This window comes from Mus caroli, chromosome 5, assembly GCF_900094665.2.
Source record: "Mus caroli chromosome 5, CAROLI_EIJ_v1.1, whole genome shotgun sequence".
Taxonomy (NCBI): domain Eukaryota; kingdom Metazoa; phylum Chordata; class Mammalia; order Rodentia; family Muridae; genus Mus; species Mus caroli.
The window spans coordinates 336,791-362,905 of NC_034574.1; the positions used below are offsets into that span (position 1 = coordinate 336,791).

At 42.1% G+C, this 26,115-nt stretch overlaps 1 protein-coding gene across 4 annotated transcripts in view; it reads left to right on the forward strand.

Moving 5' to 3' along the window:
- Pex1 (peroxisomal biogenesis factor 1) overlaps positions 1 to 26,115 on the forward strand; it is a 37,077-nt gene that overhangs the window by 747 nt on the left and 10,215 nt on the right. For 2 of the 4 annotated variants that reach the window (XM_021161853.2, XM_021161856.2), the window contains exons 2-16: positions 5,688 to 5,831; positions 7,294 to 7,377; positions 7,969 to 8,083; positions 8,187 to 8,950; positions 10,097 to 10,216; positions 12,282 to 12,405; positions 12,607 to 12,716; positions 13,947 to 14,029; positions 15,030 to 15,162; positions 18,785 to 18,881; positions 20,107 to 20,277; positions 21,769 to 21,923; positions 23,489 to 23,678; positions 23,969 to 24,135; positions 25,534 to 25,668. In XM_021161853.2, the coding sequence (XP_021017512.1) occupies positions 5,688 to 5,831; positions 7,294 to 7,377; positions 7,969 to 8,083; positions 8,187 to 8,950; positions 10,097 to 10,216; positions 12,282 to 12,405; positions 12,607 to 12,716; positions 13,947 to 14,029; positions 15,030 to 15,162; positions 18,785 to 18,881; positions 20,107 to 20,277; positions 21,769 to 21,923; positions 23,489 to 23,678; positions 23,969 to 24,135; positions 25,534 to 25,668 (2,592 nt within the window). The remainder of the gene's footprint in view (positions 1 to 5,687; positions 5,832 to 7,293; positions 7,378 to 7,968; positions 8,084 to 8,186; positions 8,951 to 10,096; positions 10,217 to 12,281; positions 12,406 to 12,606; positions 12,717 to 13,946; positions 14,030 to 15,029; positions 15,163 to 18,784; positions 18,882 to 20,106; positions 20,278 to 21,768; positions 21,924 to 23,488; positions 23,679 to 23,968; positions 24,136 to 25,533; positions 25,669 to 26,115) is intronic. The other 2 variants (XM_021161854.2, XM_021161855.2) reach the window with 2 other exon arrangements.

The following is a 26,115-nucleotide window of genomic DNA, read 5'->3' on the forward strand; positions in this document are numbered from 1 at the left end:
GAGAGCTCTTATAGGTTTGCTTACAGGTTGCTAAAGCATTATCCTGCCAACGAGTTGCCGGTGCAGTGATAGAGGTGTTGAGTGGCCGACTTGGTTTGCAGATTTCCAAGGTTTCCAACCTGTGCGAAAGGTTAATAAAATGATAGATAGCTCTCCCTGCTCGGGAGGACTTCGAGCATAGCAAGAATATGTGCGGCGTGCGAGGTGGGGCGGGGTGACAAGGTGATGGAATTATTCACACCTCACACTTTAACCTCGGTTGCCAGGATTACTTGGACCTCAGTGAGCTGTCTGGATTCTGTCATTATAGTGGTAAGGCTATTAACCATCGGTGGAAATACAGCATCCATGTTTTCCTAAGAGTGAGCACAAATAGACTCTCACTCAAACTGTGTATTCATGGGGTTAGAGTATTTGAAATCTAAAATCCTAGGTGTATTGTACCTGAACACTGGCTCAAAAAAAATATGCAAGAGTTTGAAATGACTTCAAGTATTCTACTTTTATTTCCTCTTTGCAAGATTTATCTTGCTTTTACAGTCCACCTATCAGAACACACCAATTTCATCAGAACCATTCTTACTGTTAGTTTATCTTCACCAAATATTCTCTAACTCTCTGGTTTGCTTTCTGGTGACTGAAAAGAATCAGTCACTGTTACCAAATCCCAGCTTGGATCATTATTCCCTGTCATTTCTGATGGAGATTTCTCAGTGTACTTTCAAATCTCAAATTAGGCTTACCACTCCATGAGTTTAGAAAAATGCTTCCTTATGGTCGCTAAGAATTTGAACCTGACATGTTGTTGCTTCCTTGGATTCATCACTGTTTAGGAATTACATAGTCTTGGTCTTTATTATTATTTTTAATAAATAAAATACTAAGCATTTGAATTAAGTCTTGCATGCTTATATCTAATCTTTATTGTTTATAGAAAGGTGGAGCTATATACATATGTGGTTTCCCGTCCTTGTTTTGTGTAGTATTACTATGACTTTTGTTTAGAGGTCATTACTTTTAGCAATTAATTGATATGATACCATAAACTGACCATAACTTATATAACTGCTCACCATGATTAACTTTGGAACTCAACTTTTAGAAATTTAAAGTGACAGCTATGTTTTGCTGAAACTGTAAAGTATTGTTGCTTATGGATCATTTTCATTTTTGGTTATTTAGAATTCCCAAAATAATTGGCTTAGTCAGGGTTTCTACTGCTGCGATGAAACACTGTGACCAAAAGGAAGTTGGGGAGGAAAAGGTTTATTTGACTTACACTTCACATTGTAGTCCATCATTAAAGGAAACCAGGATAAGAACTCAGGCAGGACAGGAAACTGGAGGCAGGAGTGTGTGCAGAGGTCATGGAGGGGTGCTGCTTACTGGCTTGTTCCTAATGGCTTGCTCAGCCTGCTTTCTTATAGAACCCAGGGCTACTAGGGGTGTTACCACCCACTATTGGCTGGCCCTCCCCCATCAGTCACCAATTAAGAAAATGCCTTACATGCTTGACTGCAGCTGGATCTTATGGAGATATTTTCTTAGTTGAGGTTCCCTCCTCTCAGATAACTTAGTTTGAAACGCATTAACAAACTATCCTCCAGGCGTGGCGGCCACGCCTTTAATCCCAGCACTCGGGAGGCAGAGGCAGGCGGATTTCTGAGTTTGAGGCCAGCCTGGTCTACAGACTGAGTTCTAGGACAGCCAGGGCTACACAGAGAAACCCTGTCTCGAAAAACAAACAGGGCTGGTGAGATGGCTCAGTGGGTAAGAGCACCCGACTGCTCTTCCAAAGGTCTGGAGTTCAAATCCCAGCAACCACATGGTGGCTCACAACCATCCATAACGAGATCTGACTCCCTCTTCTGGAGTGTCTGAAAACAGCTACAGTGTACTTATGTATAATAATAAATAAATCTTAAAAAAAAAAAAAGAAAGGATCAATTATTTAAAAAAACAAAAAAAAAACAAAAAAAAGAAAAACAAAACAAACAAAACAAAAACCCAAGAAACTATCCAGGACAAATTGGCCCAAAAGGCATAGATCAGTATGAAAGCAGAAAGGTCCGTGTGTTGGGAATCATCTCATTTGAGCTGAAGTCCTAAATATGTAACAGGGATAGGCAGTTAGTGGGAGGAAGGGTTACAGCAGTGACCTTTATCTGATTTACCTCAAGGTGTTCACAATCCACATAGTCTGGCTGTTCCGCAGACTTACTGAGCCAGAGTCTATGAGGAATAGACTTTAAAAGCTGTAATAAATCTCCAGGTTACTTACATGCACAGCGTTGAGAGCCGTGGCTATAGAACATGAAAGGTTAACAGTGAAAGGACCTGAGTTATCTAGGTCATTTCCCCACTCTCGAGTCTGAGGCAGATTTCATTTTCACGAAGCTAACTTGTGCTCTTGTCTGCCCTGTGTCAGCTCCACTCGCCGCCTGCCACTGTTTCTCACCTGACTGGAGTGAGACACTCCTGACTCTGCTCCTGTGCTGGTTCTATGCCCACCCTCACCAAAGTCCCCTTCCTTTCATATAAACCTAGGTCTTTAACAATGGTGTAGTCCTTCTTCCAAGCAGCTCTGTGGTTGCCCATGGCTGTGTATGTTTCATTTGTTACATACTATCTTGTTTCAAACATGTCTTCCTTTGTTGATTCAAGTCCTTATTTAAGGACTGGGTACCAAGTAGATACTTAACTTAGAAGTTCTCGGTCTAGCCGGGCGTGGTGGCGCACGCCTTTAATCCCAGCACTCGGGAGGCAGAGGCAGGCGGATTTCTGAGTTCGAGACCAGCCTGATCTACAAAGTGAGTTCCAGGACAGCCAGGGCTACACAGAGAAACCCTGTCTCGAAAAACCAAAAAAAGAAAAAAAAAAAAGAAGTTCTCGGTCATACTGGTCAACCCCTTACTTCTTGGTCGGTTTTCTATTATTGTAGGGTCTGATTATATAGCCCTGGCTGGCTTGGAACTTTTTATGTTGATCAGGCTAGCTTTAAACTCACAGAGGCCCACCAGCTTCCACCTCCTGAGCATTGGGATTAAAGGTGTGAGCCTCCATGCCTGGTTTGTAAGATCCTTAAGGCCATCATGGCCCCTGTTCACTAGTCATGAGTAGTGTCTCCCATTGTTAACACCTCAAACCATGCCCTCGAGGGACACAGCCGCTCTCTGGTAAGAACCGCTGCTTATAGTCACGCTCTGTATATTTTAAGCTCAGCATATGCTGTGATTGCAACAGAAAGGGGATTCCTACCGACACCAAATGCAGAAAATGGATCTACACCTCACCCAGAAGGTGATGACAAGTGTGCAGACTTGTCGTTTCCTTGTGTTAGCAAGAGATAGCCCAGGCCTTAGACCTAGGCACCCCTGAGGCGTTTGAATGTATAGATTGACCTGATTGTTTCTTCTGTGGTGATGTTGATAACGCAGTGTGGGCCAACGTCAACAATCAGTGCACTTCTTGATTACCTTCCTGAACGGGTTCTGTTCTATTACTTCCATCTATCCGAAGGCTTCTGTGGTTCTAATGGAAACCAAGGTACAAGTCAGCTTAGAACATTAGTTGGCCAAACCTCACTGACTGCAGCTCATGACACTGCAGCTAGTAACTACATTTTGACCAAAAGCAAATGACTGAAATGTTTTTCTTGTCTGATAAAGTTGTTTTTTCTCTTGTTTCCCAGTAGCCTGGTAAATAGATATTGTAGACATTTCAGAATACACCTTATATTTCTTTCTTTAATGTCTGTCTCTGGTTTTAAAGCTTTCTTACGAAATAGGGGGCAATGAGTTGTATCAGCAATTTATGAAACCACCTAAAAAGTGCCTGGGGCTCTGTTACCTTTGCCCTTGTAACCTAGACAGTGACCCAGGACTTCTGACTCCAAAACCAGGGCTTGCTTTTGCTTTGTCAAACTGCTTAGTTGAATCGAGCTTTGCCAGCAGAAACAGTTGCATCTTTGCTTGGAAACTGTGAGAAAAATTATGCAGCTAAAGGACAAACAGTGGCTTTTGGTTTGTATTTTGTTCTTTCCAGACAGGGTTTCTCTGTGTAGCCCTGGCTGTCCTGGCACCCACTGGGTAGACCAGGCTGGCCTGGACCCCAGAGATCTGCCTGCCTGTGCTGGGATTAAAGGCGAACTTTCTTCTGTACAGAAGTTTACTAGTGAGCGTGTTTGAGAGCCATGTTGCCTAAGACTCCTGTATTCTTTGCTATTTGTTCTGTTTAAAGAAACATGGAATGCTGAAATTTGATATAAATGAGAGTTTGACTTCACTATTTTAAGGTTAGTGAATTTATTTGGAAATGAATTTCATAACACGTAGGCTTCCTGAGATAACAAGTCTTCAGGACTCTTCATCAAGGTGCTTGCTGATGTTTCTAAGAAGTGTTAAGTGTGTGGAGTGCTTGTGATGTAATGGCAGATGGGGAAAGCATAACATGTAAACGCATGAATCATTGACTGAAAAAGGCTAGCAAGAAGCATACAGAATACTTCATGTGATTGTGTCTCCCTCCAAGTGCACATATTTCCCAAGGGTCCTGTGCAGATAATTGTTTTGTTTTGTTTTGTTTTGTTTTAAATCCCAACCCTCCTGCCTCAGCCTCCCCAGTGCTAGGATGACAGCTGCAGAATCATCCCTGACAGTACAAGTCAGTAACCATAGAGGGCTTTGGTCCTTTAGCTCTCAGCCACAAGCTACAGATTCTGTTATTTTCATGTTTTGCTGGTCTAATAGATTTCTAATTTTAAGGACTTATTTTTAATTACATGCATGTGCTGGATCCCCAATAGGCTTAAAGTGCAAGCAGTGTTCTCTTCATCACAGAACCGCCTCTCTGACCCGTTTAAACTATATGCTTCTATAGTCTTATGACCTTTCTTTACTTATTCATTTTGGTTTTTGAGACAGAGTCTTACTGTATAGCCTTGGCTGGCATGGAGCTCACTCTGCAGACTAGGCTGGCTTTGAACTCAGAGACTAGCCTGCTTCTGCCTTCCAAGTGCTGGGATTAAAGGCGTGTGCCACCATGCCCAGCCAGTTTTATGAACTTTAAAAATCATTAAGGAACTACATAACACAGTATTTTCAGGCGGTCACTAACAGTAGTCCCCTCTGGGAGCATGGCTCCGCCTTTACCTTCTCTAACTTTTCCTCTTCTACCATGTGTATGTGTTACCTTATAAATAAATCTCTCGATCAGTAAAAGATTAAATACCCCAGCTGATAGGAGTTTCAAAAGTCTCAACTGTGTTGTTTTATATCTTTATATTTTTATTATTTTATTAAATATATAAGCACTTTTCCTGGATGTATATAATGTTTTTTTCTTCTCACATGCATACTAAAAGCCTGTGTAAGTTCATCCAACTACCTATGGCATTTTGAATTATGAATCCCTTGAATCAATCCATAAGGCTGTCATAAGACAGTGAACATATTGGTTTTTGGATAGTGAACATATTGGTTTTTTGGATAGTGAACATATTGGGTTTTTTTTGATATTTAAAATAATTATTGTTTTTTAAATTACAAATGTGAATAAAGAATGATTTAACTCCCTCTAACACTTTTTTTTGTTTTATTAGTTATAACAGTTGCTTATCTGATCCAGTGGGGGGGGGGGGACATAAAAACTGATCACCCCCTTTTCTCTCTCATTGTTTGGATAAACAGAATCAAGCTATAGAAGTGGCCAGCGATCACCAGCCTACCTACCTGAGCTGGGTGGAAGGCAGGCATTTTAATGATCAAAGTGAAAATGTGGCAGAAATTAATAGACAAGTTGGCCAGAAACTTGGACTCTCAAGCGGGGATCAGGTAAGTACAATGTGTGACAGCAGTCACTTCTTTTCAATGTCACATCCTAAGGTGAGGTCATTCGTATGCTCTTATAACCAGGCCAAGATACTCAAACTGACTATAGTTTGTTAAGTCAGTGTTTAACACACCTCCCACATGACTTTGTATTCTAGTTGCTCGTTTTCTAGCCAATTCTTTGAGAGATTTTTTTCTTTTGAGTGTTGGGATTTCTCCTTATTTTAGAACTTCATTTTAGTTCTTGTCACAACGGTTTTATTAGTGTGTGTGTGTGTGTGTGTGTGTGTGTGTTGGGATGGGGATGGAGAGTAGTGGGGCCAGGAGGAGGTCAGAAGCCATGCTTGGAGGTTGGAAGAGAACATGCAGGAATCCATTCTCTCTTAGCTGTTGAGCCATCTCTCCAGCCTGCCCACCCTAGTTATTGAGACAGGGTCTTTCACTGAACCTAGAGCCTGATAATTTACTGAGGCTGTCTGTCCAGTGAGCCTTGAGAACCTCCTCAGTGCTGGGATTATAGGAGCCATTTCTTACGGCTTTTACTGTGTGAGTACTCTGAGTCCAAACTCAGGTCCTCACACACACATGGCAAGTGCAGACTGGGCTGTCTCCCCAGCCCTTAGAGGCTTCCATTTTAAACAGGAAAATGACCTTAGAAGTCACCAGTGCCTTGCTTTACCAACCTATCTTTGCCCGGGATTTTCTAGCACAGTCCAGTGGCAACAGCTCTGGGCAGGATCAGCTTCCTAGGGTGGATTCTGATGTCTTGATTAGATCTCTGAACAGTCCTCCTTGTTTCTCATTTTCACGTGCTTCTCATTTGCCTTCGTTCCTGCAGACTCCTCTTTGTATCCTACTAGGAAGACTCCCAAAGAACATGCCCGAGTCCCCTTGCTAGCCTGGGGAGCACTCACTTCCTGGTGGGCAGGAAGTGCTCTCTGTTTCCTCATGCCCATCCTACCCAGAGTGGGTCATATGTGATCACTTGTGTCTGTAATTCCAGAGGCTGAGGCAGGAGAATCTTGAGGTCAAGGCCAGCCTTAGCCATATAGTCAGATCTATCAAGAAAGGAAGGAGAGGCTGACGAGATGGCTCAGTGGTTAAGAGCACTAGCTGCTCTTCTAGAGAACCCAGATTAATTCCCAGCACCCATATGGCACCTCACAACTGTCTATAGCTCCAGTCTTCTTTCTTGGAATATCTTTATTTATTTTTGAAAATGTGTTGTACTTGGATGTTCCTTTGTTCTGTAGTTCATTGTGAAAAATTTTTTTTCCTAAAATACTGAGTATATCAAGACCTAGCTAAGAATAAGTACTTAATATTTGTTATCTGAGACATGGAAGAAGGGGAGGGGGCAGAGAGAGATAGAGACAGTGAAACAGAATATTACCTAAAGAGATAACTTATTTTCTAGAGACAGGATACTCTTACAAAAGTAATATTTTATTTCTTATTTCTCCAGGTGTTTCTCAGGCCTTGTTCCCATGTGGTATCTTGCCAACAGGTTGAAGTGGAGCCTCTCTCAGCAGATGACTGGGAAATACTGGTAAAGGAAAATTAAGTGTTATCTTACTGTAAGGTTAAAGACATATAAGCACCAGTTGATATATTTCACTGGGCTTCTCTATGTATTCTGACTTAGTTCGTATATTAAGGATGACTTGGTAGAAATATAATGTATAACATGAGAATCACAGAGAAGCTAACCATGCTGTGTTTGGGATTTATTTATTTATTTATTTATTTATTTCAGTTTTTCCAGACAGGGTTTCTCTTTGTAGCCTTGGCTGTCCTGGAACTCATTCTGTAGACCAGGCTGGCCTCGAACTCAGAGATCCCCCTGCCTCTGCCTCCAAAATGCTGGGATTAAAGGTGTGCACTACCACCACCGAAGGGGTGTGTGTGGGGTGGGGGAAATTAATTTTAAATAGACTTCAGTGTCTCTTGACACAGAAACAAAACAACAATGGTTAGCTGAGATGTATGTATCCTCCGTATGTATCCGTATGTATCCCATGGCATCAAGTATACTTCAACTATAACAAGAAACTTTAAAATAAAAAAGAGTGGAGATTCCATCCCAGGTATGGAAGGATCTGAACACAGTGTGATCTGACCTTGCTCTCTGTTGTTCTAGGAGCTGCACGCCATTTCCCTTGAACAGCATCTTCTAGATCAGATTCGAATAGTTTTCCCCAAAGCTGTTGTTCCCATCTGGGTTGACCAGCAGACCTACATATTTATCCAGATCGGTAGGTGATGCTGTAATATGTGCTTGCACTATAATCCCTGCACTAGAGTGCCAGCTATGAAGCAGAGGTGAACGTGTACTAATGGGCTCTGTTTTCTACCCAGTCGCTCTGATGCCAGCTGCCCCTTATGGAAGGCTAGAAACTAACACCAAACTCCTTATTCAGCCAAAGACACGCCAAGCCAAAGAGAGCACACTTCCAAAAGAAGGAGACGCACATGGACAAGTTCATAGTTATGGGCGAGAACAGAAAGGATTGTCAAAGGAATTGCAAAGCAAGCAGCTTCATACGAACTCAGAGGGTGTCACTGCGTCCAATGGAAGAGACCCAAAAGTCCCAGGTGGCTCGTTGAAGCCAAGCTGGTGGGCTATGCTAGGAAGCATGTTTTCCTTTGGGCCAGACAATAAACAGGAGTCAGCCTGGGGCTCGTTGGAACTTGGTGCTTTCAAAAACATGCAGTCACAGGCTGCCCCTCTGGACAGTACTTTCAGGGTATGCCAAGTTCAGCCACCTAGTGCGCGTACCACCACCGCTACCTCTGTGTTTCAAAAACACTGCACCGCCCATGTATTTCCGTGGGACCAAGAATATTTTGATGTGGAGCCCAGCTTTACTGTGACCTATGGAAAACTAGTTAAGCTACATTCTCCAAAACAACAGCAAGACAAAAGTAAGCAGGGTGTCCTGTTGCCTGACAAAGAGAAGCAGCTGTCCAAGTCTCCAGATCATAAGCAGATCAGCTCCAACCACAGTGAGGAGGCTGCTGAGGCCTGTGTGCTGAAGGTAGTCTGGAATGGACTTGAGGAATTGAAGAATGCCACAGAGTTCACCAAAAGTCTAGAGCCTCTCCACCGTGGGAAAGTCTGGGTTAGTATGCGGTTATAGTGTGGGAAGAAACGTGTGGCTTGATCTTCCCCAAACTTTGGATTACAATAACATATATATAAACTGAAGACACACAGGAGTTAGTCTCTAAGAGTCTCCGTGTGAAGTGAGTGGTGTCTCCAGTCCCTCTTTAAATCTTTTAGTGCTCACCAATATTTGGGGAGATGAGAATTTGGGGGACATTGGAATAATGCTTAAGAGCATTGTTGCTTTTGCAGAGTACCCGGGTTTGATTCCCAGCACTCACATGGTGGCTCACAATCATCTGTAACTCAAGTTCCAGGGATTTCATATCCTCTTCTGGCTTCCATTGGCACCAAGCATGCTTTTGAAGAACAGACACGCAGACAGGCAGAACACACACATAAAATAAATCTAAGAAAATGTTTAAAGAATTTTTGACCATCTTTATTGAGATGAACTTTAGAGTGTACAATTTATTGTGTATGCAAGTTGTTTTTAGTATAAGATGGTGTGGTCATTGCCATAATCTCAGCTTAGAATAGTTTTATGAATGTGGCTGTAAATTTTACCATATACCTTTTGTATTGAACTGTACCCATGGTAGATCATGATGAGGTTTGACTACTCTAGCTTTCTCAGTAGTTCTCAGCTTTCAACACAAACACAAACTGTTGCTAGTCTTCATGTTTATGTCTCTCCCAAACCAATATGTTGAAATCCTTCCCACAAGGTGACTGTGTCAGGACATGAGACCTTTGGTGTGATTCGGTTACAAGGATGAAGGGTCCACTGTAACTAACGTCATCATGGGAGGTGCCTGCTCTCACTCCTCCTCCTCCTCTGCCCAGTGAGGACGCAGCAAGAGTGACCTCACATGCCTTGCCTATGAGGAGAGCCTCGCCAGCACCAACCCTACCATGCCAGTGTCTTAACTGTACATATCCCAGTTTATAAACCAAGGATGAATGCCTATTGTCTATAAGTTACCAAGCACACGGTATTTTGGTTAAAGTGGTCAGGCTAAAACAACTATGAATCGCTATGATACGATTGTGTGATGATGTCTATAATTTCACTTGAATTTAGAGAAAGTAATATCAGTATTTAGGCTATGAAATACCTTAATCAGTCTTTGAATGTATTTGTATTCTTTTTAAATTGCAGATTCCAGATGACCTGAGAAAGAGACTAAATATAGAAATGCATGCAGTAGTCAGAATAACTCCACTGGAAACCACGCCTAAAATCCCAAGATCTCTGAAATTACAACCTAGAGAGAACTTAGTGAGTTCAAACCTCTGTTGTATCAAAATTCGTTTATGGATGTTACAGAATTTCTCATAGTTCATTGATAATAATGTACTTCTTCGTTGTTAGGAGTTACACACCATGGTGTTTTAGCCATTCCCAGGGAGCAGCTCAGCTGATGGACTGCATTCATGGTGGGCTCTGCATCCACTGCTGCCTTTTTCAAACCGTTTCCCTCCCTGCAAACAAAAAAGCTTCAGCCGTTACACAATGACTCCTGTCCCTTCCTCCCATCTCCTGACAACCTGCTCTATGTTTGGAGATTGTTTATTCCAGATACTCTGTAGAAGTGGAGTCAGACAGTATTTGTCTTGTGTATCTGACTGACTTCATTTCACATAATGTCTTCAAGGTCCCTCTATTGTGGCATACATCAGAACTTCATTCTGTCATCATTATATAATTGTCTGTCCATCCAAATAGTGATGAACTTATGTGGCTTCTTCTTGTTGGCTCCTGTGAGTCATGCTACAGGAAGCAGTGGAATACAAGTATCTATTTGACTAGTTTCTATTCCTTTAGATATATATACCTAGAGGTTATATGATGGACTTGTGGGCCAATAACTATGTTTAATTTTAGAAGCAAGGAAATCGTTAGTAAGCAAATGTGAATGTGTCAGTGCAAAGATGGGTATTCTGTCTTTTTTTTAATTGATATTTTGGAGGTGAGAATGGAGATGGGTTGGGAGAGTGTTTGTCTAGCTTGAACATAGTCTGGGTTTGACCCCCAGATGTGTAATCAGTAATGGTGGTGCCTACCTGTTAATATCAGCACTTAGCAGGTGGAGGCAGGAGGATGAGAACTTCAAGGTCATCTTCAGCACCACAGAGTTCAAGGCGAGCCTAGCTACATGAGACGACGGTGCCTTTTCTTAGCCTCCGTTTGGTAGTGATCAGCTTCTAAACTGAGCATAGCCAGCAGGTGACTGTATGAAGAAACAGAACAGAAGTAGAACTGTCTGAGAAATGGGAGAGCACGGGTCTACTGCACTAGGCAGAGTCATCAGTACTTTCTATATGCTTTGTATGGGTGTGTGTACACACAGTGTGTACATGTGGGCATGCAGGTGCATGTGCTCATGTGCACAGCATGTGGTGGGCAGAGGATTACCTCTGCTGTCGCTCCTCAGGTGCCATCCACTTAGTTTTCTGAGTCACGTCTCTCATTGGCCTAGGACTTGGCAAGCACACTAGCTAGCCCTGGGATCCACCTGTCTCCTCACCCCAAGGCTGGGACTGCAGCTTAAAATCAGTGCTCATGTTTGAAAACTCATCCCAACCCTCTATGAATCTTTATTACTCCACTAATATTACTGAGCGTCATTTATTGTCAGATGAGTTCTTAAGAACGGAATTTGTAAAACTTTAAAGACTAGCAATGGTTTTCTTATAGTTTATTTTAGAGCTTTGAACAATGAACACTCTACTCGTTTAGCATATAGCTAGACTGTGGTCCGCATTAAAAGGGACAGTGGCTTAAACATATGCACTATTTAATTTTCTCATGGACTGGGAAGGTTGAAGGCACTCATGGGTGGTTAACCTTGCTGTCAAGGACCTAGGCTCCACATCATTTCCTCTCCTGCTGTCCTTGGCTGTGGTTTGGCTCCTTTATGCTGGCAGTGATTCTGAGCGTCCTGCCTGAGTTCTGTGGACCAGTAGAACGAAACAAGGCCCAAGTGTCCTTGCTGCGTTTCCTTACCTTTGACTGGGAAGAGAGGCTGTCCGTGGCTGCTGACCGCATGCCACCAGCCACCGTGAGGCCACATACGCTCTACTTTGTTTGGTATTTGTTTCGCTGGGCAGACAGAAAAGGATCACTTAGCCACTTTTGCTGTGCATGGAAATGGTTCCTCCAAGGCTGAGGAATGCAGCCATCATGGCAGATCACGCATCAGCATGTAGCATCTGAACATCCTGTGTTGGGTATATTTGGTAAGATTTTATATGTTGCTGGGAAGGCATGCTAAAATAAGTGTGTTAAGGTCAAGGTGGATATTAGGATACTCGGTTTACTCTTCCATCTTTTTCTCTGGCAGCCTAAAGACGTCAATGAAGAAACTATAAAAACAGTGTTCTCATCTTGGGTACAGCAGTCTGCTACCACGATGCTTCCTTTGGTAATATCAAAGGAAGAGTGTATTAAGCTGGAAATTAAAGATGGTGGGTAAAAGTGTGATTCTGTTTTTCCTATGAAACAGTTGTAACATCTAAATCGTCTTTAAAATTGTTTTTCGAATTTGTGTCACACATGAACAGTGAAATGAAACAGTGTTCTCTGTGTTGAAGAATGTCTTATTTCAAACAAATTATTTCCTCTCAGTTTCAGTTCTAACTCTTCGTTTGTTACTTTCTTCTTAACAGGGATGAAAGAGTTCTCTCTGAGTACAGTTCATTCTCAGGAAAAAGAAAAGGAACAAGGAAAAGCTGTGTTTGTGTTGAGTTCCATCCTGCTGCAGAAGATCTCAGTACAAGTAATTATATACTATTGATGTGTGATGAAGTGATCCATGCTTGCTATCTGCGACTAGTAGAGTCTAAGTTTCTGTCTGGAAGCGTACATCCAGAAGTAGATTAGAAAGCACATGAGAAGAGTAAGGAATAACTTGATTTTAAATATGTTATAATTTATCTAAGCAAATTTCTGATTTACCCTAAGTGTAAACATTAGTTAAGCACGATTAAATTTCAGGTTTTCTGTTGCTTATGTAAACTGGTAAAAAGTCATTATTGAACGTTCTATGTGTTAAACAAATGGAGATTTAGTTTTAGAGGACTGATTTTTTTTTTTTTTTTAGATTTATTTATTTATTTTATGGATATGAGAATTGCATGTACACCTTCCTGCCAGAAGAGGGCATCAGATCCCATGACAGATGTTTGTGAGACACCATGTGGTTGCTGGGAATTGAACTCAGGACCTCTGGAAGAGCAGTCAGTGCTCTTAACCACTGAGCCATCTCTCCAGCCCTGATTTTTTTTTTTTTTTAAGCTCATATTTTGGGGCCAGTGAGATGGCTCGGTGGGGAAATGTGGTAGCCATCCCAGCCTGGTGACCTGAGTTTCATTCCTGGAAGCCATGTAAAAGCTGGAAGGAGCAAGCCACCACCACCAAGGTTGTCCTCTGACCTCCTCTGTGCACATGGGCCACCTCTTCATTGTAGTGTGCCTGCACACACACCTCAGAGTTGTTCTTGATTTCCACATGTGTACATGAACCAACTCCTCATTGAAATGTGTGCATGTGCATACACACATACACTCCAAAGTTGTCCTCTGACCACCACATATGCACATGAGCCACCTATGCATTGAAATGCACACACACACACACCCCAAAATCATCTTCTGACTTCCACATGCGTGCTGCTGCACCTGATCCACCTAGACTGTCTCCTTATCTCGGAAATGTGATTGAGGGGCTTGCCCTTCAGAAAAGGGGCAAATGTAAGAGCCATGAGAAGAACAGGAGCGACACAAACACCCATAGCATGTCATCAGACAGCTTCGTTCTCTCTCCTGTGAACGTCCGTGTTGCATGTGTGAGAACCTGGTCATCAGGGTGTCTCAGGCCATGTTCTCTCTCGGTGCTCATCATCTCCTTTCCCTGTTAGCACAGTTGATGGTTCTTCTTTCTGGGACTTGGGAAGCAAACAGAAGACTTAACCTTGAAATGTAAAACTGGCTTTTCCTTGCTGCTGTAGGTCCTTCTAGAGCCCATGATAAGAGAAGAACAGAGTGAGGAAATTGACTTTCTTCTTCCCTCTTTAACGCTGAGCTCTTTGGGGTAAGAGGTTATGGTCAAATGAGTATGTTCACCGGCTGCTCTGGGCAGCTCCTGTACCAGTGTTAAGTGACCAGGAATGCCAACGATGAGGAGATAATTGCCAAGGATTATGTCTGTTCTCACACATAGGTTGGAAGTTGACCTTGTCACTTAGGGAGGTGGTTTTATTAGAGACTCTCCTTTGAGAATTGACTTGTGAGACGAAAGCTAGCCGAAATCACCTGATGACTGTACTTGACTAAGACAGTAGTGGTCAAACCAATAAAAGCATCTTACTAGCTAAATCTAAAATACTGGTTCAGTGGTAAAAAACATTTCAAATTAAGTTATTCCTTCACTTCTTTTTTATAATAGTGAGAAATTTTTTCATCTTTTCAGAAAAACGAACCTGAAAAGGAAGCCCTCTTAGTGTCTTTATTGTGTGCTATGAATGGCAGCCACAGAAACATTCACACAAGAGCTTCCGTGCTTATACTGGATGTGATAGCATTGACTGCTCTAGTGAAAGAGTTAAACCTTGAAGAGGTGCAGCTCTGTGCATTAACAGGAAACAAACTCTCTTTGGATTCCACTTTCAGGAGTTTTGTCCCCTTTGTGTTTTCATGAACAAAATCATGATAGAAATCAAGAAATAGTATAGATTCAAAGTTTGTCTAAGACAGAGTGAAGCTAAGTTTCAAAAGGAAAATTCAGAGGAGCTGAATCTTTGATTATCCAGTAAGCACTCCCAAAGCAGCTGTCTGTGATAGTATTGATTACCAAACTGAAAGAGCCATGAGGATGGGAGCGTCAAGGTGTGTAACAGACCCCACAAGCAACCGTTAGTGTTGCACAGTGTCTGAAAGCTGCACAGAGACAGCCTGCCACCATTAGCCTAAGTAAAGGACGCTCTAAGACTTTACTCCTAAAACCTCTCTAACTAGCCCAGGAAGTAAGGCCTTTTCTAGCTAGGTTTTCCTCGCTATGGTCTTTGTCACATAAGGATGTTTGTGTTTTGCAGAGGAGTGAGCGCCTTAGGTGTATTTGCAATGGACCACATCACTCACAGTCTCCTAGGACGCCCGATGTCTCGGCAGCTGATGGCCCTCGTTGCAGGACTTAGGAATGGCGCTCTTTTGATCACTGGAGGAAAGGTACTCAGTTATAATGTGTTCCTCCTCGCTAGTGCTCCTCCTCACTAGCTAGTAGCATTTTGTGCTTATCTCTTTTGATTTTGTACATGTATTTTTATAGAACTTTTAATAGGTGTGACCTGTTAGGTATTAGGGAAGTAGTCATGAATTCATACACCCTCTCTTGTCTTAGCTAGGGTTCTAGTGCTGTGAAGAGACACCCTGACCACAGCAACTCTTGTAAAGGAAAGCATTTCACTGGGGCTGGCTTACAGTTTCAGAGGTTCAGTTCATTATTATGTTGTGGAGCATGGCAGCATGCAGGCAGGCATGGTGCTGGAGAAGGAGCTGAGAGTTCTGCATCCTGACCTGAAACCAGCAGGAGACTGTGAGCCACACTGAGCATTAGCTTGAGCACAGCAGACCTAAACCCCCAGCCCCTCCAACCAGGCCACACCTCCTAAGAGTGCCGCTTCCTAAGGACCAAGCATTCAAGCACTTGAGTCTGTGGGGGCCGCTCCTATCCACACCGGCACACCTCTCAATCCCTTTTCTGTGCCAATTGATAAGATTATATGATTTTTAGTAGTTAGCCTACTGATAAGGTTGTAGATAGTGATTGGTATATTTTTAAAAATAAATCCCACTTGGCTGTGGTTACTTGTACTTGCTAGCGTTCTGTTCGCATTTATGGGAGACTCTGGTCTGCAGCTTTTGCGGCTGTCCTGTCTTGTCTAGTTGTACAGTCAATGTGATGGTTTGGATATGCTCGGCCCAGGGAGTGGCACTATTAGGAGGTGTGGCCTTGTTGGAGTATAGGTGTCACTGTGGGCATGGGCTGCCTGGAAGTCAGTCTTTTTCTGTTTGTCTTCGAAACATGATGTAGAACTCTCAGCTCCCCCTGCACTGTGCCTGATTGGATGCTGCCATTCTGTACTGAACCTCTAAGCCAGCCCCAAATACATGTTCTCCTTATAAGAGTTGCCCTGGTCATGGTGTCTGTTCACAGCAGTAAAACCCTGTCAATGTATTACTTGCTCATAAAATGAGCTGTCAAGTGTCCCCTTGTTTTTGTGAGAGAAGAGACTATAAAGTTGGCATTCATTCATTCTTTAAAGGCTTTGTAAAATCTGCAGCAAACCCATCTAAGCCTAGAGAGTCCTTAATGCAATAGCTTTTGAATGATCAACCCCATATTCTTAATGGTTACAGGACTGCTTGGGTAGTCTGATCCATCTTGATTAACAAGCAGTTGTTGGTTTTTAAAGTGTTGGTCCAGTTCTTCTACAGTGTCAAATTTATGAGCATAAAGTTATTTTCTCGTATTTTCCTTTAGATCCAGATTCCTGCAGGATCTGTTGTGCTGCCCTGTTTTCTGACACTGGAGATGTGTATTCTCTTTTTAACTTTATTGTCTTGGTTGAAATCCCTGACCTCTAAAGAGGCTTACTGTCTTACTCTCCACCAGTGCTGTGTTATTTCCTGTGCCCAAAGGCCAGTGTGTTGTCATTGGAGAGATGCTTTATTGATAAAAATTCTTAATGCCTTTGTAGAGCAGTGGGGCTGAGTTCCTAGCAGCCACAGTGAGTGGCTCACAACCACCTGTAAGTCCAGCTCCAGATGATACGGTGCTCTCTTCCACCCTCCACAGGCATCTGCGTACACACACACACACACACACACACACACTCACATTCAAAAAGTCTTATACATAATCTTTAAAAATAAACAAAGCAGTGCAGTCTTGGTGAGTCATAGTGCTTTTACAATTATAGACATTAAAATTTCTTCATTTCTCTTCATTCCATTTAAATAACTCTTCATGTTGCTAGTCTAGTTTCTCTTTCCTATTTTACATAAATATGGGAACGATTCTTTGTCATTCTTTAATGACCACATCATCATGGTAAAATATTTATTCTCAAGAAGCCTTGTCCCACTGTCTACAAAAGCAGACTTTTGAAGTCCCTCCTAGAGTACCATAGCCAGTAGAAGAACAGAGGAACTGGGTTTACGTGTCAACTTTGTAATGTGCTTATTATTGTTTAAGTTTTGTTTCTCATCTGTGTTTGTGGGACTAGCCTCACTTAAGGGAGAGTAAACATGCAAATGTGTAAGTCACAAGTGTGACTTAACTCTAAGTTGGAAGAAAAGGCCATCTGACAGGACAGATGATAATGATATGTCTGGTCTATAGTCCAGCACCACTAATGCTTTTAGTCTTTGAAGTCTATTACATTTAAATATGCTAATTCTATATAATATCTATATATTACCTAATTCTGTGTAATATCTCTCTATAATAATTCTATATAATACCTAATTGTATAAAAGATCATGATGATAGTGTGCATTTGTTGAGTGCCTCCAAATTGTAGATTTCTCATGTCAGATTTTGCTGGGTTTTGCTAGTAGTCAGGACAGTGCCCTTGAGCTGACGTAATGCTTTTGACTCCAGAGAAGTGACAGCAAGTGGCAGTCAACTGAAAGGAGAAGCTGATGGGAAAGAACTATAAAACCTCCCCGGTGTGGCCATGCCAGCGGACACTGGAGAGATGGGAGCAAACGGTGAAGCATGCTTCCTTCTGATGTCATGACGCTGCTTCTTCCTAAAAGCATTCTGATGCTCACTAAACATGCATTTGCTGGGATGTTCACTTTGACTTGGTGATGGCTAAAATTGGAAGGGAAATAAATATAAAGCATAGAGAAGTAACTTGTTAAACAGCTTAAGTAAAAACATGAAATTATAAAACTTCATTAATATTTTAGTTTTGCTTTTATACATTTATAATAGAATACTTAGAAAGATGAAAACACTTGATAGAGGGTAGACTTTTCACCTGAGGTCTCCCACCTTTTTTTACTAAGTATACTTGTTTTTAATCTTTACAAATTATTTTAGAATGAGAAAAAAAAAAAAAAGACCAAAGCTTGTATTTCAAAAAAAAAAAAAAAAGCAGCTCATTGACTGTAAGCCAGTGTCCAGTCCTTTGTTCTTATATCAAAGTAGACAATCTGGCAGCTGAATTGTTTCTCAGGGACAGTGCTGTGTGTGTTGCCTGTAATCCCAGCCACTCCAAAGGCTGAGGCAGGGGGATCTTAAATTCAAGGCCAGACTGCCAACATGATAAGACCTAATCTGGTAGAACATATCATATAATCATCTCTGTCACAGGAAAAAAGTGCCTGAAGGTTGTATTGCACATTAGCTGGTTGCTACAGTAATCATTAAGAAAGGAATAATTAAACTATTTAGTACAAGTTAATAGGGATATTAGTATTTTTTTCTCATTAAAATAATTGAAATTACATAATAATTTCTTATTAATTTCAAAAATTATTTTATTTATGTATTAATCATGTCTTGTACCAGTAAAGTATTATTTTAAAGGTTTTTATTTAAATGCTATCAGTATTACCTAGCAAGTGTAGAACTGAGTTTATTTTCTATCTGTGCACTATATTGAACCCAGGCCTAACACAGTAAGAGCCTTGTTTAGTAGCACAGAGTCACACACTGCAGCAGGATTGATGTCTACTTATCAGTCAGAGAGGCTGAATCTTGGTGGCTGCTGCAGTGGCAGAAGCTACCTCTGTAACAAAGTCGATTGAGTGTTCAGAGAAAGCGATTTTCTTCCAGGGAAGCGGGAAGTCAACATTAGCGAAAGCCATCTGTAAGGAAGCACAGGACACTCTGGATGCCCATGTGGAGACAGTCGACTGCAAAGCTTTACGAGGTAGGAGTGAGTACTCACGAATCCCTTTCATAGACAGGAATGTATTATCAATGCCATTGTAGACAGGAATATATTATCAATGCCATTATCAGATACAGTTATGTAGTTTTTAAACTTTTATTTTTGTCTTTTAGTCATTGGAAATCCTTAGAAGTTGGGAAGCTGGGCACGTGGCACAAGTCTTTAATCCCAGCACTTGCAGAGCAGGGGCAGGTGAATCTCTGTGAGTCTGAGTTGAGCTTGATGTAAAGAGCAAGGGCTGCATAGGGAGACCCTGTCTCAGAAAACCAAACAAGAAAGCCGGGCATGGTGGTGCACGCCTTTAATCCCAGCCCTGGCTGTCCTGGAACTCTGTAGACCAGACTGGCCTCTAACTCATAGAAATCCACCTGCCTCTACCTCCCAGGTCCTGGGATTAAAGACATATGTCACCTCTGCCTGACCCACTTGTGTGTTTTTTAAAATCTAGCATTTGTGTTATTATCTATTTAGTTAAAACAGGAGGTTGGAACAATTTACTTTGAACAAGTAACTTGCTTCTAGGATTCCACTACCACCCGGCTCCCAGTAGTCTTTGTAGCTTATGTGTTCTAGTGTGTAATAAGAAAGGAAGAAATAATGTTGTATAGATGTATGAAATTCTCAAAGAATAAATAAAACTATATTTTAAAGCAAGGTAAAGATAGCTTTTGAAAACTCATTGTTTCATTTGCTGTAAAGGAGGTTTGAATCTTCTTTGAAGCCCCATGGGGAAGAATCTAGCTTAGAGCTAAGCGTCAGGAAACTTTTGCATTAGATTACAGATCTGTAATCTTTCTGTCTTTTGAAAACTAAAACTTTGTACCACACCTGGGACAATGTTGAATCCAAGTGTGTCATAGAAATGTAGGAGCTTCCAGGTCTCCGGGACGCTAGGATTTGACCAGGCCTCGAGCCTTACTCTAGTTTGCCATCCTGTGTAGTTCATGGCTGTGAGCTGTCTGAAACTCTGGAGTGTGTCAGAGTAGCATAGTCCTCTCCTCTGTGATACAGTTCGGCATTGTGAGGCCTTGGACACTTAGGAGTTGAATGTGTCAATGACTAACAAGGTTTTTGATTGATATATTAATAGAGCATGGGTTTAATTTCTACAAATAAACTACTATTGAGTTCTTCTAGTGCTTTCAAGAGGAGCTTAAACTTCCCACCCTTGAAATAACACTGAACCCGCATCTTCTGAGTCTAGGAAAAAGGCTTGAAAACATACAAAAAGCCCTAGAGGTGGTTTTCTCAGAGGCCACCTGGAGGCAGCCATCTGTCATTCTGCTGGATGACCTGGACCTCATTGCCGGACTGCCAAGTGTCCCAGAGCAGGAGCACAGCCCTGAAGCAGTGCAGAGCCAGCGGCTTGCACATGGTAATGGTCCCCTGCTGGGGTGGGAGCTTTTTCTTTTGTCAGGCAACATTTTTCATTTTAATGGTAAATCTATTTTTTACATTGTTAATTAGTTTTATTTATTACTTGTCCCTGTGTTGGGGGGTGGCACCCCTAATGCCTGTGTGTACATATGGAGGTCAAAGGACAGTTCCCAGGAGTCTCTTCTCTCCTTCCACTGTGTGGGTCCTGGAGATTGACCTAAGATTGTCAGACTTGGTGGCAGATGGCTTTACCTGCTGAGCCGCCTCGAAGGCCCTAAGCCTTCCATTTTAAGGGAATGAGGTATATGCTTATTGTGTGTTCCTTTGAGTGCCCGGTAGGCTTCTTCAGCTCTGTAGTAGGAAATGGCAAAGCAAAAGCAGGGACATCCCCTGACTTGGTGACTGGCCTTCTCGTTCTACTTCATTTCTGGAAGCTGTTCCGTTACAGACTTCCTCTCACTTCTGCCTCATTGGCAGGTACTGGTTGTATACTTCTTGGTAGTCAGCCTTCTCGAAGTCCAGGAAGGAAAGGAAGCAATCTCAGTGCAGAACAGCGGTAACAATGGTGGTTGCTGTGTAGAATGCTGTTTCAGGGAGAGGGTGTGCCTTGAGAATTCAAGCGGGTATCCCCTGGTGTTCTAAGAAAGTAAATGGAAAGTGACAGAGATGAGTATTTGGGCCAGGTTAGCCAACTAGAAGGTGGCAAGATGCACTGTCCTAGAGGAATGTGCAGTATGGTGTGTGAGCATCTAACCCTTGTGCGGTGGGCTACCAGGGATGCCAGGATTGACTGAACCGAGTTTTAATGGAAGAGTGAAATCAACAAGCGACAAAAGAAGTACAGTTCCTAGGGAAAGGCGCTGAGGTACAAGAGATTGACTATGCTGTAGTATGACTACGCCACTGGTTGTAGCTTACAGTGAAGACAGAGCTGTGGGGAGGGAGGGCTGCAAGGACTGACCATATTGCCTCCTTGTTCTTAGAGAGCTGATGTCAACACAAACAATAGCCAGAGTAGCTTCCTTTATATTAAGTAGTGTTGATCTCAAGGGAAGGTTGTGGCTCGCTGGATCAGGGCTCAGAGATATAGTACTGATGTTTATATCAGTTCTGATCTCCTCAGACAAACTTTGCTAAGCCTTGGATAGAAAGAAATTATTCAGGAAATGTTAGAAACACGGCCTGTTCTGCTAATAACCATGACATCTTGGACATTTAGCATCCTTCCAGAATGCTCACTTCTAGGATGCCTTTCTGTTTCTGACTCATTTACTTTGTAAGGCCCAGGAGCACTAAACCTCAGTAGACAAGTTCAGGGCTTACAGGACCTCCTACCTTGGGCTTGATTCAGCATCAGTGACTAGGCTTTAAGCATGATGGAGCTGTTCCATCTTATAGCTCAACATTAGGTTATTAGCATTTTAATTAATATGCAGGTTTAAATGTTCATTTTTTTTCCTGAGTGTTATGCTATTTTACTTCATCCTAGCTTTAAATGATATGATCAAAGAGTTTGTTTCCACGGGAAGCTTGGTAGCACTCATCGCCACAAGCAAGCTCCAGCAGTCTCTGCACCCTTCCCTTGTGTCTGCTCAAGGAATCCACACGTTTCAGTGTGTCCAGCACCTTCAGCCTCCCAACCAGGTAATTCATTCTTAGCACATTATAATCTTTTTCTTAGAAACTGCTTTTTTTTAAATAGTTACTGCTTCTAGGAGATTGTGCAGATATTTAAGAGCAACATGTACAATTTAAGAGCACAGATTTGAATTTATAATCATCAAAAACATTATGTACTTGCTAAGGAAATGGCTTTCTTAGAGTTAGTATTTTTTCTAAATGAAGATGAAATGAAAATTAGACATCTTTTAACAATTTGGTGAAGCATCCCTGCCCACTTCGGGACCTTCTGCGCACCAAGCACTTAGTGACCAGGAGCAGGAGGAAGTATTCTCAGGCCGGTAAGCACACTGGAGACACGTAAGAATTTTGTTTAAGATCCTTGCCTAGTTCTACCTTAACTATTCAGACTCTTTGCCCTTTAACTGTTATTGAAAAAGCAGAAGTATTGTCTGTTATTCTGAGTCACAGAGGCTTGGTGATAAAGAGCTTGCCTAGTATGTGTAAGGGCCCTGGGTTCAGTACTCAGCACCAAAAAAGAACAGAAATGAAATGAAATGACAGTGATGTTGGTTATCTTATTAAGGTCACTACTGCTATGATGAAGCACCATGACCTAAAGCAACTTGAGGAGGAAAGGGTTAACCTCATTCAGTTCCATACAGTTCATCCTCTAAAGCAGTGAGGGCAGAAACTCAGCCAGGCCCAGGACCTGCAGCAGGAGCTGTGCAGAGGCTGTGGAGGGCTGCTGCTTACTGGCTTGTTCTCGTGGCTTGCTCACGGCTGCTCAGCCTGCTTTCTTATACAACCAGGACCACTCTAGACCAGGGATGGCACAGGCCACAATGGGCTGGGTCCTCCCACATCAATCACTAATTAAGAAAATGCCCTACAGGCTTGCGACAGCTTGATTTATATGGAGGCATTTTCTTGACTAAGGCTCCTTCCTCTCTGATGGCCCTAGCTTGTATAAAGTTGACATAAAACTGTTCTACACTTTGGTTATTGATTATGTTTTTAGAAATGTTACAGGAACAAAACCCAAAAAAAGCCTGATAATAATCAGCGTTACTTAAAATACTCCTTTTTGGAGAAAGAAATGGCAATCTTATATCAGTGTGGTCTTTTGAAAATTTACTGAGGAATGTTTGAGGTACAATTTTAGACAAGACACAAAAATATAACCCTCTGATAGGATCATGGAAGAAGCAAAGAGTTTATTTGTGAATTTGAAGGAAAAGACTGGACCCAACGGTAATATCTAAGTTACTGTTAGCTCTGGCTTGAACAACTCAGGTGCTCGTCATTGCAGAGCGCCTGGGCGGACATCCTCAGGTGCTGGGGTGGGGGCAGCTAAGTGCTGCTTATGCTGGGAGTGGACAGAATGGCCTGCCAGAGTGCACCATGTAGTGTGGGTGCCTAGAAGTCTATACAGTCCCAGTTTGTATAAATGAATTCTGGGATGTTCACATGTGATGAAATTGCCTGGTGAGGCTTTTCTCTGATTATATTCCCATTGCTAAGTGACATATAACTCTTGAATGTACCCTCAAGAATTTAATAATCTGAATTTTATGTTTTTTCTTAAGGAACAGAGATGTGAAATTCTGCACAGTGTTGTGAAGAATAAACTGGGCTGTGATATAAGCAAGTCACCTGACTTGGACCTGCAGTGCATAGCTAAAGAGACAGAAGCGTTTGTGGCTCGTGACTTTACAGTTCTTGTGGACCGAGCCATACACTCTTCTCTCTCTCGCCAGCATAGCTCCTCTAGGGAAGGTATGTGTACAAACCCTGGACTTCTTTCTGTTGTGGGAATAGAATCAGAGCAGAGCAAGAATTACATACATTCAGCTTCATATGATATTCGTGTAGAAATCTGGCATTCCCAGTCAATATGACAGCATATTTTAAAAATGAATTGGTCTTGTAGGTGCATTCCTTTAATTTCATCACTCAGGAGGCAGAGGCAGGCTGATCTCTTTGAGTTTGAGGCTAGCTAGGGCTTCCTAGTGAGATATTATCTAAAATTTTGGGGGAAAAAGGTGCTTTTGTTTATTTTTAAACAGAATTGACTTTAACAACATCAGACTTCCAAAAGGCTCTCCGTGGATTTCTTCCTGCTTCTCTGCGAAATGTCAACTTGCATAAACCTAGAGACCTGGGCTGGGACAAGATTGGTGGATTACATGAAGTTCGGCAGATCCTCATGGATACTATCCAGTTACCAGCCAAGGTAAGATAAAACACATGACACACATGAACAGAGCACTAATGGCCAGAAGAAATCCTCAGCCATTGGCTAGGGCTTTATTTGTTAGCTCATCCAATTTCCATTTGATTGACAAGTATTTATCAAATTACCAAACAAAACAGAATTTTGATATTTTCTTGGCCTGTAAATGTTGGCACGAATGTTGCCATTTTGGCATGAATATCTTTATTTTGCTTAAGTCGCTCCGATTTGCTGAAATTTCAACAGAAGCAGATAGGAAGAGTGTAAGACACAGAGAGGCCCCTGGGTTCACAGGACAGGTGGACTATGCAGACTTTTGGACTCTGGGAACTAGTCCTAAAAAGGCAGAGTTGACAGGTAGCATGAACTAGATCAAGGGAAAGATAAAGGCTGCAGGTAGAGTCTAGGGCATAGTGTGTTGAATCAGGAAGACTGAGAAATAAGAGCAGTTGTGTGAGATCCAGGAGTCATGCAAAGTAAAGGAATGATGAAGGATTTTGGGTTGCTTGTGATGGATGGCAACTCTTATTGTCAGGGCCTGGGATGTGTTGAATCTAGCACAGAACCATAGATTTATACTGTTGGGAGGAGAAATTGGCATCGAATTCCTAGCCAGCAATATCATGACCTCAAATGCTGAGTTTGGGTACCAGCATTCATACCCAAATATATGGAGACCATGAACTTAACTGCAGACCGTGAGGCCTCCCCAGTTAGTATGAAGGTAGAAGCAAGGTTGGAATTTTGTCACTAGATGGACCACAAAGGCTTGCTCAAGAGAAGAGGCAAGGGTACTGCTGATTGTAGCTGATATTTAGTTAATTTCAGATGGGATTTTGTGCTCTGGGCAGCTGATTGGTAATTTAAAAAGCTGGATTAGTGAGTTGTTTAGCAGGAGAGGCATGACTGTCTGTAACCATGGCTTGTGCTACCTCTGGTCACTTCAGTACAGTGCTTGAATCTATCACTGATCACAGTTTAACCATGCAAGTGTTACTGTGCTTGTTGGAAGACTGGGCATTTGGCCTCTGTTGTCCTAACAGTCTTTTTATCACACTTTAAAAAGGAGACTAGTTTATCATTGGCTCTGTGTTTGCACCTTGCCTGGCTTTATTACCAACAAAACAAACTAGAAAATCAGTAAGGCAGAAGGGCGTTCTGATGCTCTGACAGACGCTGTCTTTGTGCACATGCATTCCATGGCCTCCATTAATTATTTCCAATAGGAATTTCCTTTTGTGCTGCTGTGTCTTGTTAATAAAGGGCGGTGGCGGTTATTACCATCCAAACACTTTCTTTACACTGTGTTTGTGCAGGTTTTTTTTTTTTTTGGTTGGTTGGTTGGTTTTTTGCTTTTTTTAGATTTTTGCTCTTTACCATACTTTTGCTATTTTTCAGTACCCAGAATTATTTGCAAACTTACCCATACGACAGAGAACAGGAATACTGCTTTATGGTCCTCCAGGGACAGGAAAAACTTTACTTGCTGGGGTAGTTGCAAGAGAGAGTGGAATGAATTTTATTAGTATTAAGGTATGTGTACATCTGCCTTTCTCCCTTGTCTTTGTAATTGAGGCAAACTGAGGGTAACACACTGGAAAGAAAAATGTAAGGTTCGGTGGCACTGTAGTGCTCTCACAGAGCTCTGGGCCTTCTCCCTCCTTTTCTCAGAGCGCTTGTATTCTATTCTCGTCCTTCTCATCCCTTAGCAGCTACTGATCTTATTATTGTGTCTATGGGTTTTGTATGCTAGGAATCAGGTAACATGTGTCCCTCTTTGTCTGGCTTCTTCCACTCAGCATGCTTCACGCTGTCATGTGTGTTAATTCCTTCCTCCCTTTCCTGGCAGACTGGCATTCCATTGCTTACCTGTACCACGTTTTGCTTAGACATTCTTTGTCACTGGTAACATTTGGGTTGTTTCACCATTAGGCTTTAATGCATGTATTTTAACATTGTTTATTCTGTGTGTGGGCACTC